This window comes from Lolium perenne, chromosome 4, assembly GCF_019359855.2.
Source record: "Lolium perenne isolate Kyuss_39 chromosome 4, Kyuss_2.0, whole genome shotgun sequence".
Lineage (NCBI taxonomy): Eukaryota > Viridiplantae > Streptophyta > Magnoliopsida > Poales > Poaceae > Lolium > Lolium perenne.
Genome location: NC_067247.2, coordinates 68,158,966 through 68,173,540, shown reverse-complemented (window position 1 = coordinate 68,173,540; position 14,575 = coordinate 68,158,966). Strand labels below are relative to the sequence as shown.

Here is a 14,575-nt window from a genome sequence, read left to right as displayed (position 1 = left end):
AACGTTCTTGAGGACACACGGGATTTTAGTCTAGTGCTTTCGCTACATATGGCTAATTAATCTTCATTGTTTTGATAAGTGCTGTGTGGGTGAACCTATGCTAATGCACCACCCTTCCTAGGACTAATACATACTTGTGATTATACCCCTTGCAAGCATCCGCAACTACAAGAAAGTAATTAAGATAAATCTAACCACAGCCTTAAACTCTGAAATCCTGCTATCCCTCCTGCATCGATATACCAATGGGGGTTTAGGTTTCTATCACTCCGGCAACCCCGCAATTGGCAAACGAGTACAAGATATATTCCCCTAGGCCCATAAAGGTGAAGTATCATGTAGTCGACGTTCACATGACACCACTAGAAGAATAACACCACAACTTAAATATCATAACATTGAATATTACTCAACCATAATTCACTACTAACATTTAGACTTCACCCATGTCCTCAAGAACTAAACGAACTACTCACGAGACATCATATGGAACATGATTAGAGGTGATATGATGATGAATAACAATCTGAACATAAACCTTGGTTTAATGGTTTCACTCAATAGCATCAATAACAAGTAGAAATCAATACCGGGAGAGTTTCCCCTATCAAACAATCAAGATCCAACCCAAATTGTTACAGCGGTGACGATGTGCAGTGGTGGAGACGGCGGTGATGATGATGGAGATGATGACGATGGTGATGGAGATGATGTCCAGCTTGATGACGGTGACGATGGCGTCGATTTCCCCCTCCGGGAGGGAATTTCCCCGGCGGATCTCAGCCTGCCGGAGAGCTCTTTTCTCTCTGGTGTTCTCCGCCTCGCAGAGGCGGCTGTGACTCTTCGCGACTATCCCCCCCGAGCTTAGGTTTTCGGGACGAAGAAAATACGCGAAGGAGAGGAGGCCAGAGGGGCTATGGGCCCCCTCCCCACAAGGCGGCGCGGCGCAGCCAGGCCTTGGCCTGCCGGCCTGTGAGGTGGGCCCACGGCGGCCCTCCTCGGCTCCCCCTTCTGGCTCCCTTCGTCTTCTGGAAAAATAGGAATTTTCATATAATTTCCGTCAATTGTTGATCTTCCGAAATATTGCATTCTGACGGCGCTTTTTTCCAGCAGAATCCTGACTCCGGTGCGCGATCCTCCAATAATCATGAAACATGCAAAATAGATGAAATAACATAAGTATCGTCTCCAAATACGAAATATATCAATGAATAACAGCAAATTATGATATAAAATAGTGATGCAAATTGGACGTATCAAGCCTCCCGCAGGTGCCTCAGCCTCCTCTCAAGTTTTTGAATATTTTTGCGGACAACACCAAAGGACTGCTTGCTCCAAGTCTGCAGGGAGCTCTCAACGGACTTCAGTGTCGACCACGTCGACCTGAGAGAATTACCTCCATCTCCCCCATCCTGCCAGGCTCTCTCCATCGCCTCCCGGTAATCAGGCGCCCGCAACCACATTGCCTCGAACCGAAAGCCACGCTGGATTGGGCTCGATCTATCGGGTGTATCGCGTGCCAAAGTCACCTGAACTGCATAATGATCTGATGACGTTGTTATAATATTTTCAACAACATAATCATCAAAAAGTTGTGAGAAATCCCCGTTGCAGACTGCACGGTCTAGTCTCACACGAACAAGATCACCATTTGCTTGCCGATTGCTTCATGTCATTTTAGGACCAGTAAAACCCATATCTTGCAGCTTAGAAATCTCCAAACAATTCCTAAACAAGCCAATCTGATGATCAGTATGAACACCAGGTCCAAAATACTCATCATGTGACACCACCTCATTAAAGTCGCCACAAACAGTCCAAGGTCGTCCATTGAGCCCGCAGGAAACTCAGAAAATCAAAAAATTCGTGACGTAGTTCTCTTCACGGTTCCCTATATACATATGTCGCTCGCCACTTCGGTGTGTTCTCCATTCTGACGTGAACATCAATACATCGTGCATTATGCGGTTTTACATCCACCGTCACTGGCGCTGACCAAAAGAGGACTAAATTCCCACTCAAACTAACGCTCTAATAACATAGGCGCCGACATAGCCCAACGACCACATGAAACGTCAGACTTTGTCATCCCTCATCTTCGTTTCAGAAAGAAAGAGGAGGGTAGGTCGATATGTCTTCACTAGAAAGCAAAGTTCTCCGACTGTCGAGTCCGATCCCAATCCTCGACAGTTTCAAACCATGATACTCATTACGTTTGGCCGGGAGTGACCTTCTATTTAAGAACAGAGAGTACAACAAATTATAGGAGGAAGTAACTTACAAACATCCCCGACTATGAGTATGTCACCATGTCTAATTAACACTTTGGTAAATTGACATGTAGTCCTCCACGTATCTGATTCCATGCTGTATACATGGGACACGTCGTACCAAGGCGCACCAGCCAACAGGACACGGCCACGCGCGCAGCAAGACTACGTGGACCAGCCACGCAAGCAACCGCTTCGCGCATCAACTCACCATTCAGAGTGTTAGGAATAAGTTAGCGTCATATTTAGGCTAAGTGAGCAGTTAGGATTGTGTTAGTAATAACTGCCAGCAGTTGCCTTATTCTAGCGTTGTCCAAACGCCAACTTCTCCGAAGGGTTGCTATGCCTGTTCGGAAGGGACGCGTACTGTAACCGACATTGTAAAAGATGCCTGTTCAGATACTATATAAGGCCTGAACAGTACATCAATGAGATCATCCATTTTCACTTCACACTCTCTCGCTTCTCTCGTTTCTTCACACGTTATCATGCACTTGTCTCTGCCAAAGCAATAGGCAATAGTAGAAGAACAGAGAAAGGTGAGTAAAGATGGCTTCGCTCAATTTGTGGCTAGGGAATACCGTCGCTCCAACTATTCTCGCCAGATTTTCACTCGCGCTGCCGCTCGCCGTTGGAACTCTGACCGTCGCCATCAGCGTCGCCCAGAGTGGAACGGTGGCCTCCGCCGCCGCCACCACGGCAACCGCTGGGTGTCCCGTCGCCGCTTCGGCCTTGGCGGTGGCCTCCGCCGCCCCGTTCGTGGCAACCGCTGGGCGCCCCAGCAGCACAACCGTCACGACAACCGCCCGCTGCAGTGCCACCGCTCCCCTGGAGCACCGGGGCCAAGCACCACGGCTATTGTGCGCCGGGAACAAACCCCGGTGGCCGCTGCAGAGCCGGCCGTCGTCGCCGCGCCGGAGGTCGCAGCGCCGGAGGTCGCCGCGGAAGAAGTGGTGGACGCAGTGTATGAAGACGAGGCCTCAGCCTCAAATATCAGCGCGGACGCCGACGAACTGATTCCGGTGCCGCCGGAGTTCGCCGTCCCGCCCATGGAGTGGCTGCTGGGCGGACCAAGCGCCGGTTGGCTCGTGGACGACCCCGAGCGCGACTTCGGCGACGAGGAACTCCTGGCACCACCGCCACCACCGGCATCGCCTCCGACGATGTACTATTGCATGCGCCACGGCTTCGGACCGTGCCTCCCGTCCCCGACGCCATCCGACGAGGACATGCAGCACTTCGCTCCGCCGGGCTATGAACCAGTGCATGTGCCGGAGTTCTCCTCGTCGTCGGCTGCGGCTCTCGTGGACGCGCACCCGCCACTGGTGAAGAAGGAGGAGGTAGTCGCCGCGGCTCCCGCACGCTCCCCTCGGGCTCTCCCCGTCCCCGACCTCAATCTCCCAGCGCCGGAGAAAGAGGAAGACGAGCCGGTACCCCAACTCCCGACGCCCTCACTGGAAGCGCGCGTCATCCTCCGCGGATGGTCCCTGCCGCCGCCGCTGATGGAACTACCTGTGGCCGTGGCCCGTGGGCACTCGCATGGAGCAGGGGAGCGGTGGAAGAAGAAGATGCTCGAACTGGGCGTTATCCACTCTTCGATTCCTTTTGACCTGCTGGTCCAAGGCTTCAAAGCGGTGCCGACACAGGCTGTGGGCCAAAGGCCTTACATGCCACGCTCATGTTAATAAATAACATGCTGATTAATTACTAATTATTAGGCGTTGTGTAGAGTAGTCCTTCTAATCTAGGAAAGCTCCATATCTGCCACGTATCCGTATTCGTGCGTAGTACTTTAGGAACCTCAGTTCGTCTGTCGCACAGTAAATTTATATTCTAGACCTCATGTCTACTCGAATATGAAATATGACATGTTATTTATATATGTGCCTGTAGCATATTCTAACATGTCTATTCGGTACAACAATTTCATTTTTTTTTTTTTTTTGCATTTGAAATTCAATTTTGTGCAAAATTCTCATTAATAAAATATGAGACTAAAAAAAAGAAGTGACTATCTAGAATCATATTTGCGAATCACAAGGTAATGGCATCTACTGTACAAATACAGATTATCCATTACTGTGAGGTATATTCATTTGTCATTACGATGAATGATTGTCTCCAAAGTGCTCTTCCAAATATATTGAAGTCAAAGTATAACATAGGGTACTAGATTACGCTCATCGACATACGTCAGATTATGCTTCCTAGTACTGAGAGATGTACTCCATAAAATGGAGATTATCTACAATGTGTTAACTTGAAATTCGAAGATCTACACATATTTGTTTCTAAAGCATCAGCTTAAAATTGTTCCTCTAGAACAAAATTGTTGTTTACCAAAATAATTTTACTATCAAGTAAAATTAATAAAATACATGGTCACAAATGCAGAAAAATGGCTGGCATCAATAAGAAAGAATTTGAAGAACTACAAGTTGATGGAAGTAACTATTTATCATGGGCCATGGATATGAAAATAAATTTGACTGGATGTAACCTTGGCCCTTGCATTGCCACACCCCCTGAAAATGCTCCAGAAATACCACAAGTGGTAAAGTATGTGGCATTGCATTTCATAAGGCACCACCTCCATCCTGATTTAAAAACTGAATATCTGATGGAAGAGGACCCACTAGCTTTATGGAACTCCCTAAAGGAGAGATATGACCAACAAAGAGCAGTAATGTTGCCGGAAGCCCAGAGAGAATGGTCTCTCATAAGGTTCCAGGACTTTAAGTCTGTGGCTGCATATAATTCTCGTTAAAGGTATAAGATTAATTCCAAACTGAGATTTTGCAATAAGCAAGTTTCAGACGAGGACTTAATAGAGAAAACCTTATGCACTTTCCACCCCTCGATGAGGATATTGCAACAGCAGTATCGTCAACAGAAATACACAAAGTATTCTGAAATTATATACACATTACTTCAGGCTGAGAAGCATGATGAACTTCTCATGGAAAATCACAATGCTCGCCCAACGGGCGCCATGCCAATCCCTGAAGCACATGCTAATGCTCATTTTACTAGTAAATTTGGAAACCATAAAAGGAACTTCCGAAAATTTAAGGGAAAGTGGAAACTGAACAATGGTCAAAAGACCAACGGTCCATCTAAGGGGAATGGTCATTTCAATAAAAATAACCAAAATGACAACTCTCAAACTTGTCAAAGGTGTGGATGTACGAATCATCGTACTAATGAATGCAGTATGCCCGAACACCTCGTGGAACTATACATGAAGTATGGCAAAGAAGTCAAACAAGTTCATGGAAACAAAGCTGAAGCTCACTTCAACGACATACAAGACAACTCTCAAGTTGGTCCATCTCAAAGTTCTATTGAAGAATTCGAGCCAAAGGACGATATCATCCTCGATGAAGACATGCTTGTGGACTACACCCAAGATGTTTTTGGAGACCTCAATTAAACTCCATAAACACTTGATGTCATTTAGCCATTAAATTACTACAAAATGTTATATTGTATAACAATAAGTAGAATAAAGTCTATCAGACTATGTAAAAAGTCTATCAGACTATGTATATTGTATTATGTGAATCAGACATAATACTGTAATGTATTTATATTTGATATTTGTAACATAAATACTATGTTGGTGAATATGAATAAATATATATTCTATACATTCTATTTTATTTACGGGTAACAATCCGATAAAAAAAATCCTATTTAAGTGAGTGGTACCACCACTACTATCATTTTTAAGGGAAACAAAACATTTCCAAACTCTTACTAAGAGTAAGGACGATGTTATGACCGTAAATAGGCATAACAGAACAATTATTGGTTCCTAAAGAACCATATTCATACTCCCTATATGTACTATTATTGTAGTTCAGAATGCACTCTTGTGTTCTGATTATACCTTTATTCGGATTATGTTATACATACATAAAACCCGTACCTTATGTTACAAGATAATTTTCAAAACCTTGATAAATTCAAGACTTGGCAAGATTGCCTTGATCATCCTGGAATAGGTATGATAAGAAAATTATTAACAATTATGTTGGTCACAACTTAAAAGTTGCAAATCTCAAGTCATCAGACTTTATGTGCACCACATGTGCCATGAGAAAAATAATTTTAAAGCTCTCTCACCTTAAAATTACAATGACCACTTATACATATTCTTAATATACCAACATCTTGTTGTAGACCTGCGGTCTTACATGCGCAGATCTATTCTAGATCATTCCAACTGCATATCATACTGCTTCCCCTTGCAGTAAGTACGTGGAAATGAAACAAGTATTTCCTATCTGCGATATTTTGGTTCTTACCAATATCACCACTCCAGCGTATAGGATCTATGTGAGATATTATTATTTATTTATTATCCGTCAATCATGAATATCTCAAGCTCCTATCAGGAGAATAGCTTATAACCCGTATGCTGATTACACTTAATATAAGGACATTTTCGGCATTAGGGGGAGATTCGTACCACAAAGAATGCCGATAAATTACAAATGCCATCAGACATTCAGTCCTCATATTCACGTACTTAAAAACTGAACATAAAAAGTTCAATATATTTGCAACACATTGCAAATTTGCCACATACATTTACTTATGACAAAGACGTCATGAAATTACATTATGCATGCATGCAATGTGCCATAAAATAGTGGAAGTATCTCGTACCACCACTATTCTCCCCAAATGAGAGCATTAGGGGGAGAAACATGGTCACATGAGAAATGAGTTCTCATATGTATCCGCGGAAATAGAGGAAATTATCTCCTCAACTAGTAAATGTAGTTCAACCTCAAGTTGAATAAAACATAATGGATGCTCATCATCCAAACCCAACATAAATGTGCACACTATTTGAAATGTTGGAAAATCGAAACACCTTGACTCCATTGTTACGGGAAATCACGCGGAGTTAAAAAGATGTAAATATTATTTCCACAATTTTTCTTGATTCAACAGAATCATATAACATAAAGACTACATTTGTCGACAAATATTTATTCTTAGATTGCTAAACCTTTAGGGCCCTGAACCAAAATCCATGGTAGAGTGCCTCATGCACTCATATATTGGTTCAACTAGAAGGAGGCAATTAAATAAGAATAGCACTCGCTCAACAAGAGAGAGGTATTTACCACAGTAATAGACTCTCCTCATAGTCATCTTCCCTCTTGGAAGACAAGTGATTTTTCGTTCATAACGAAAACAATGAGGTGGTGAGAAAGCGAGGCTTGTAGCACAAAGGGTTCACGCAGAGACCCGACATCGATTATGATGTAACATACCCTCTTGGTATAAGTGGAATTACGTTTCGATATCAATATTATTGGCAGTTCAAATAAACTATCCATGCAGTTGATAGACGCGGTGATTTCATACTCATATGGATCACTCATCTTGGATATCTATATGAATGTCCAAGAACAATCACAACATATATTGTGTAAAAAAAAAAATTCAAAAGTCACTCCATGAATTAATAAAGTCGAAGATTGTGTGGTACAATCGACTATGAGAGTTCCCTATTCAAAAGGATACTCGGATAAGATTGCATACATTTAGTTGTTAAGAAAATCCCTCCCTGGATTCTACATGACCTATGTATATGCCGATGATTTTATCATCAGAGTCTATTCAATACATAATGTGTTCGCAATCATATCTAGACGGATATTATGTAGTTCAGATTCAACAGAATCATCTACCATTATCTATCAAGATAATAGCATTTGTATTACTCAAATGCATATGATTTCTATATAGAACAATATTGAAAATGAATGCAAAGTTCAGGGGGAGAAAACTCCTATAACTGAACTTATTAATTATCAACTGATAAATAAAAAAAAATATTGTACTCTCTTTCTTATGAGTTTTCCAACGGATTGCTCATATAGGTTTTAATGAGACAATAATATACCCATGGTATATCAAAATTTCTATATTTTCTTCTTATATTTTCCCACAGGATTTAGGAAGATATAAGACTATACAAGATCAAAGATTCTCAAGATTTCAAGATCGGAGAACATCAAGATCAGACAAGGGAATTCCAGCTCTCAAGATTATAATGGACAGCGTTTGTCCAAGGGGGAGTGTTAGGAATAAGTTAGCGTCATATTTAGGCTAAGTGAGCAGTTAGGATTGTGTTAGTAATAACTGCGCCAGCTTGCCTTATTCTAGCGTTGTCCAAACGCCAACTTCTCCGAAGGGTTGCTATGCCTGTTCGGAAGGGACGCGTACTGTAACCGACATTGTAAAAGATGCCTGTTCAGATACTATATAAGGCCTGAACAGTACATCAATGAGATCATCCATTTTCACTTCACACTCTCTCGCTTCTCTCGTTTCTTCACACAGAGCAGAACCGACGGCCAGATAACGCCACGTAGGAATCAAAATTACAGGAAAAAAAATAAATAAATTCTCTCAGGCTCAGCACATCGAGAGCTCGTCAAATGGCAACACCGCTGATCCCGAAGACGACGCTCCCAGTCGGCTCCCACTGATCGCTTCTAGAACCTTCCAGAAGGCTCCGGCCCGCCATGGCCGCGCCCTTCTTCTCAACGCCCTTCCAGCCGTATGTCTACCAGGTCGGTGCTCCTCCCCCGTGCGATCTGAACCCTCCCCCGCACGATTCTGCACATGCTAGGTCTAGATTCGAGGTCGTGGGGATGGATCCACACGATCTGTGGCACTGTTTTCTCCCCGATTGGAGCTCTCGTGATCTGATTCAGTTTTGAATTGCTTGGTTATTCTTTCAGAGCCAAGAGGGATCTGTGACGGCGTTTCAGATATCCGGCGGAGATGTGCAGGTCCTGCAGGTAGTTTCCGGTGCTTAATTCTCGCTCTCCTGTTCTATCTTCAGATGAATTGAGTCGTGATCAATTGTGACTGGTTGTGGGAAATGCTTTCTAGGTGATGGTGAAGTCACAGGAGAAGTTGACTGCGAAACCTGGTAACTTGATCTACTCGTTTCTGTACTGCCAGTTTAAATATTTGCGGCTTGCATGCTTAACCACTATAATTGCTTCTGATCCTGAATACTACTCCCTCCGTTCCTTTTTAATTGACTCGGATTTAGTACAAACTTGTTCTAAATTCGAGTCAATTAAAAAAGAACGGAGGGAGTACTTGAGTAATATTTTAGTTTGTAGGATGTGCTAGCATTGTATTCATGATAAATTGTCAGAAACTATAACTTACTGCCATGCTGTCAGTTGAATATTATGAATTATGATTACATTGCATGGTTTTAAAAAGCGCGCCAAGTGTGCCTAGGCGCTAGGCGACAGTGCTATGCGTGCGGTTATGTCTGCCTAGGCGCGTGGTTAGGTGAGATAGGCGCTGGGCAGACACAAAATTAGGAATCAGCGCCTGTTGCTAATTGTCTTAATCTTACGCCCACCTATTGGCATGTCTATTACGGTTTTGGTCTGTAGCGCCTTCTGACTGTAAACCCATCTTGAAAAATTACTCTCTATTTGTCGCGTCGTGTATTTACTTTCTTGGAATCATGTGATCCTCATAGAAGCTGTTAGTGTGTACTTTCTCTTCTCATCGCTGTACTTTACAGGTACAATGTGTTACATGTCCGGGAACATCCAGATGGACAATAATTACTTACCTGAAAACGATGGAGGCGTGTGGCAGTGGATGTTTGGAAAAAGTATAACCAGCACTGTTTTCTTCAATCCTGGCCCTGATGATGGATATGTTGGGATTTCTGCGCCATTCCCTGGGAGGATACTGCCTGTTAGTATCTCTTCTCTGTGAAGTCATTATATAGTTTACAACTTTACGTCTTAGCGTTACCTTCCATTTTTTACAGCTTAGCGCTGAGTTGTTTCTTCACTTTCAATGCAAAGCCATAGGTTAATCATGCGAACTACATCACCATATCTGCCCATTATTAAAAAGCATTCAAATCCTTCATTTCCAAAAAAGTTATGTCACTTGTTTGTTTGCCCATATTGAACTCCTGAGCAATATGATTTATGATTAATTAATAAAAATTAAACGGCGTCTTGTGCTACTAGCTTTTTAGTTACCAATTAACCTCACCTGCATTTAGTTTCGGTCCTTAAGCAGAAACGACAAGATGTTCTTGGTAGTAACAGGGGGTATTGACATCAAACTTGCATTTAATCTATTTGGTTATGCTGCCTTTAAGAATGTATCTGCTAAGCTACACAAGAGGTTATCTTGTTAAACCAATAGATACACTCGCAAATATGTATATTTCATTTGAGTGGTCATGTTATCTCAAGTAGCAGACTATCTGTATTATCAGCCAAACTTCTTATCATAGTCTCACCATAATTGCTTGCTTTTGTCACAGATAGATCTAGCGAACTTTGGTGGAGAACTTCTTAGCCAGGTAAGCTGTCTTGAAGTTTGTCGTTTGCTTGAAAAACAGTCACAAGAACCTCATAGTGTACGAAATTGCAGGCAGATGCTTTTCTCTGCTCGGTCAATGACGTGTCAGTCACAAGTACACTTGATCAGAGGCCGCGCAACATTGAAATTGGCGCAGAGGTATGGTAGTTATTGAGGTACCTTATTGATTACGATATCATATGGGTCCTGCAAGTTGGTTCTCTTGATTTTGTATGCTACTGCTGGGCAACTTGTTTGCTAAGAAATGAAAGATGCATATTTTTCTTCTGCAGATGATACTCAAACACAAACTTAGGGGTCAAGGGATGGTCTTCCTTGTCGGCGGTGGAGCAGGTACAAGTTATTTCACCCTTACAATCCGAGTGTTGATTGTGGACGTAGATGTTAGTATTTAAAACTGCAATGCTATTTATGTTCATGAAAATGGGACCTGGATATTTTAGGGTTTAATATTACAAGCTGTAAATCTCTCGGACATGTTGATTTGATATATTGCTGAAACCTGAAAGATGACTTGTGGAACTTTACCTTTTACTCAAATATGCATGTTCTGTCATAGGAGTACTAGCGCAGCATCTGATATGTCGTACCTACACATCATTTTGTTAATTCATTACTAGCTAGATTTTCTTAAGACCAAATCTCGATTTATTTCACACAAGCATGAAACTTGTTGTGTGATGCTCATTCTTTTTCTACACACGAAAATTGTTGCAACCTCGGGTCCTCTTAACTTTGTAAGGTTTTGCTATCTGCCTTTGCTAGTAATGCAGAAAATTCTTGCTCCCCGGGAGGTAATTACTGTTGATGCTGGTTGTATTGTGGCTATGACAACCACCATCAACTTTCAGTTAAAGAACCCTACCCAACTGAGAAGAGCAGTCTTCGGGGTTAGTATATCCTTCTTCTTTGCCTACATTTGTTTCATTATGTTCTTTGTGTTGAGAATTGCTTTGTTTCCTTGCTCTGAGAATTATCATTTTATGCAGGGCGACAACCAGCTGAGAGCATCTCTCACAGGACCCGGTGTCGTTTTCATTCAGAGCCTACCCTTCAATCGGCTCTCACAGCGCATCGCGAGGTAAGAATGATGCTGAAGTATGTCTTCCCACAGTCCTTGCCTGTCACTGACCATAAGTGGATTAAATGTTTTCTCAAGCAGTAGATCGGTGGCGGCCCCAAGCTTGAGAGACAACCCCAAGTTCTTCATCCAGATCGTCATGTTTTTCTTCCTCGCATATGTGATGATTGTATCGTCAATAATTCTGACAGATGTTTAGATGCTGCGACGAGCATTCTGTGTAATCCTCTTAGAGATGTTCATTGAAAGTTGGAAGAGTAAAAGTTGTTACAGCTTACAGAAGAAGCATAAGCATTCTCCTTCCCCCTTGTAGATGTTCTGGGTCTGAGTAAGCTTGGGAAGAAATTGTGCATTTGTTGTTAGAAAACATAGCTGCTGGGAGCTCATCAGGTTTTTTTTTGTAACATGGTTCTTACTGTTGGTGTGTAGAGACAAGCAAGCTCAAGTTGCACATCATATGGTGAATATAGACATTGACTCAAACTCCGTTGTCTATTTCCATTTGGTAGTAATATTTCTGTACTGCATATATTGTCAATCTGTGAGCTTCAGTAATTCTTCCAACTCGCCTGTCTTGATTTTGTGGTGAGAAGAGTAATGTAATGATTAGAAGAATAACTTGATGTTTCAAAAACGGGAAGAGTAATGCAGGATGCTACTGTAACTTTAAGTTATGATCTAAAGTACGCAGCCCGAGTTGTACTGTACTTAGGAATAGAGCTGCTGTTTTGAGAGTCGACTTCAGAGCCTCGCTTCTCTCCCCCTTCTCCTTCGCCGGGGATGCCGGCCGGAGCAAGGAAGGAGCTGTAAATACTAGTGGTAGGAGTAGGTCTAGACTACAGTTTCTAGTTGGTGTCGGCCTTGTGCTGGACTCGAGCTTTCTTCCTGCGTCCTCCCCCGGCGCTTGGACAAGGCCTTCTTCATCTCTGGGTTGCTGTCCATGGAGGACGGCTTCGGCCAGATCTGGTTTGGGCGGAAGCTCGGCAAATAAATCGGGTGGAGTCCCTGATTTGGAGGATCATCAGCAGCTCTGCTTCTTCTTCTGTCGCCATCGTGGGGATGGGGACGAGGAGGATTCTTGGTGGAGTTCCAGATCTTGCCGATTGGGTTGGTGCAAATCATCACCGGCGTTATGTGGAGGGGCTGTGTTCCTCCTCCCCGGTGAATCTTCTGGCCGAAAGGCGGCCTGTTGGTTGCAATTCACTCTCATCGACGGAGCCGTTGAAGCGACGCCGCCTGCTGTGTTCCTTGGTGATTGGCGGTCGATTGGCGGCCTCCTTTTTGGAGCTACGCCGCCTGCTGATTCCGGCGAGAGTCAGCGGTCGAAGGGTGGTCTTCTCGTCTTTGTTGGTGACCCTGGTCGAAAGGCGGCCGATTGATGTGCTTGCGCTTGCAAGCATCTTCTCTTCCTCCCGGCGTGATGCCTTCGGGGAGGCAGTGCTGCTGCGATGTGGATTCTGGCTTCCTCTTCTTCTGGAGTTGGCGAGCTGGCGTGCCGACGGTCCCAAGTGGTTCGTCCCCGGCGAGGAACCAGCTCCTCTAACGTGCTGAAGCCAAGTCACCCAGCTACAGTAGCAAGATAGTGTAAAACTGTGAAGTAAAATCAGAGCACTGTAGCATGTACTGTTGCATTGCGTTTTGCAGCTAATTACTGTATGTAATTACTGTAGCACAAATTCCTAAACTAAAATTTCTTACCTCGTTATTTTCATGGCAAGTATGGAATGTTAGTATATACCGTAAATTTGTTGTATACAGATTAATTTAAATCAGTTTAGACTTAAAACCTATGTTTTTTGAAGAAGCAAAGTTAGAGTATTGCTCTTCTCTAACTTTACTTCAGGACGTTAGAGGATCCAGCTCCCCCCGGCGACGGTCGGGACGTTTCTCCATCGACGCAACATCTTGGACCCAATCGTAATCACAATTTTTATTTTAGGGTCCTCCTTGTCATCTCAAGGGACTGGTCTGTATTTTCTTTTATTTTGAGTCCTTATCTGAACTTTGTACCGCCCCTGTTGCTTAATCAATAGAAGTTCTGGGTCCTTCGGGACCCAACCAGTGTTCAAAAAAAAAAAAAGAGTTGTACTGTACTTTGTGTGAAGCGTTGTATCAAACTGCAGTATCAATCTCAGAAGGACAAACAAGCATGTGCACTGAGATAGTGTTTAACAGTTCTTTTTTAAATCATACTACCTCAGCATACAGATACATCCGAACTTGGACAAATGCTTGAAATTCTTTTATCGATGGAGAGAGTAGAAGAACAATAAACCAGTGCTATTGTTTGCATAGGGTGCGGACCTGAACTGCCATCCTAATGTTTTCTTCGAGGAGAGGCTGATTCAAATCTTGTGATTTTTCTCCTCCCTTGTACCCCTTCCTACTTAAAAAAAAAGCAGCTTAGTTTTGTCTAAATACGGAGGTACTTCCTCCATCCCCGTCTTAACTTTGTTCAAATTCTAATTAAGACATATTTTGTGAAACGGAGAGAGTATATAGACACTCTTTAACTAGGAAAATACATTTGTACACCCAAAATACATCTTCATCCCAAAACTTAAGGCTTATAATATTTTTAGAAAGTTAAACTATGTCAAATTTAACTAAACTTTTACCAAAAATCATTAACATGCGAAATATAAAATTAATATTACTAAATAGATTATGAAATATATTTTCGTAAGATATCTACAAAATATTACTTATATTTATTTATAGATTGTTCTAAAAGTTTGATCAAACATTACTTGGTTTCAAAAAAAAAAGCCTTAACCTTTGGAATGTAGGTAGTACATATTAAAAAAAGTAAAACAAC

General features: G+C 42.6%; 1 protein-coding gene across 1 annotated transcript; it reads left to right on the top strand.

Annotated features, from left to right (window-relative positions):
* Window positions 1-8,695: 8,695 nt before the first annotated feature.
* On the top strand, window positions 8,696-12,240 carry LOC127292866 (uncharacterized). The gene is made up of 10 exons (XM_051322380.2): window positions 8,696-8,869; window positions 9,041-9,100; window positions 9,195-9,234; window positions 9,853-10,031; window positions 10,618-10,656; window positions 10,728-10,814; window positions 10,949-11,009; window positions 11,442-11,566; window positions 11,666-11,757; window positions 11,839-12,240. Exons 1-10 carry the CDS (start codon window positions 8,822-8,824, stop codon window positions 11,954-11,956), a joined length of 849 nt encoding a protein of 282 aa, XP_051178340.1. The 5' UTR covers window positions 8,696-8,821; the 3' UTR covers window positions 11,957-12,240.
* Window positions 12,241-14,575: the final 2,335 nt, after the last annotated feature.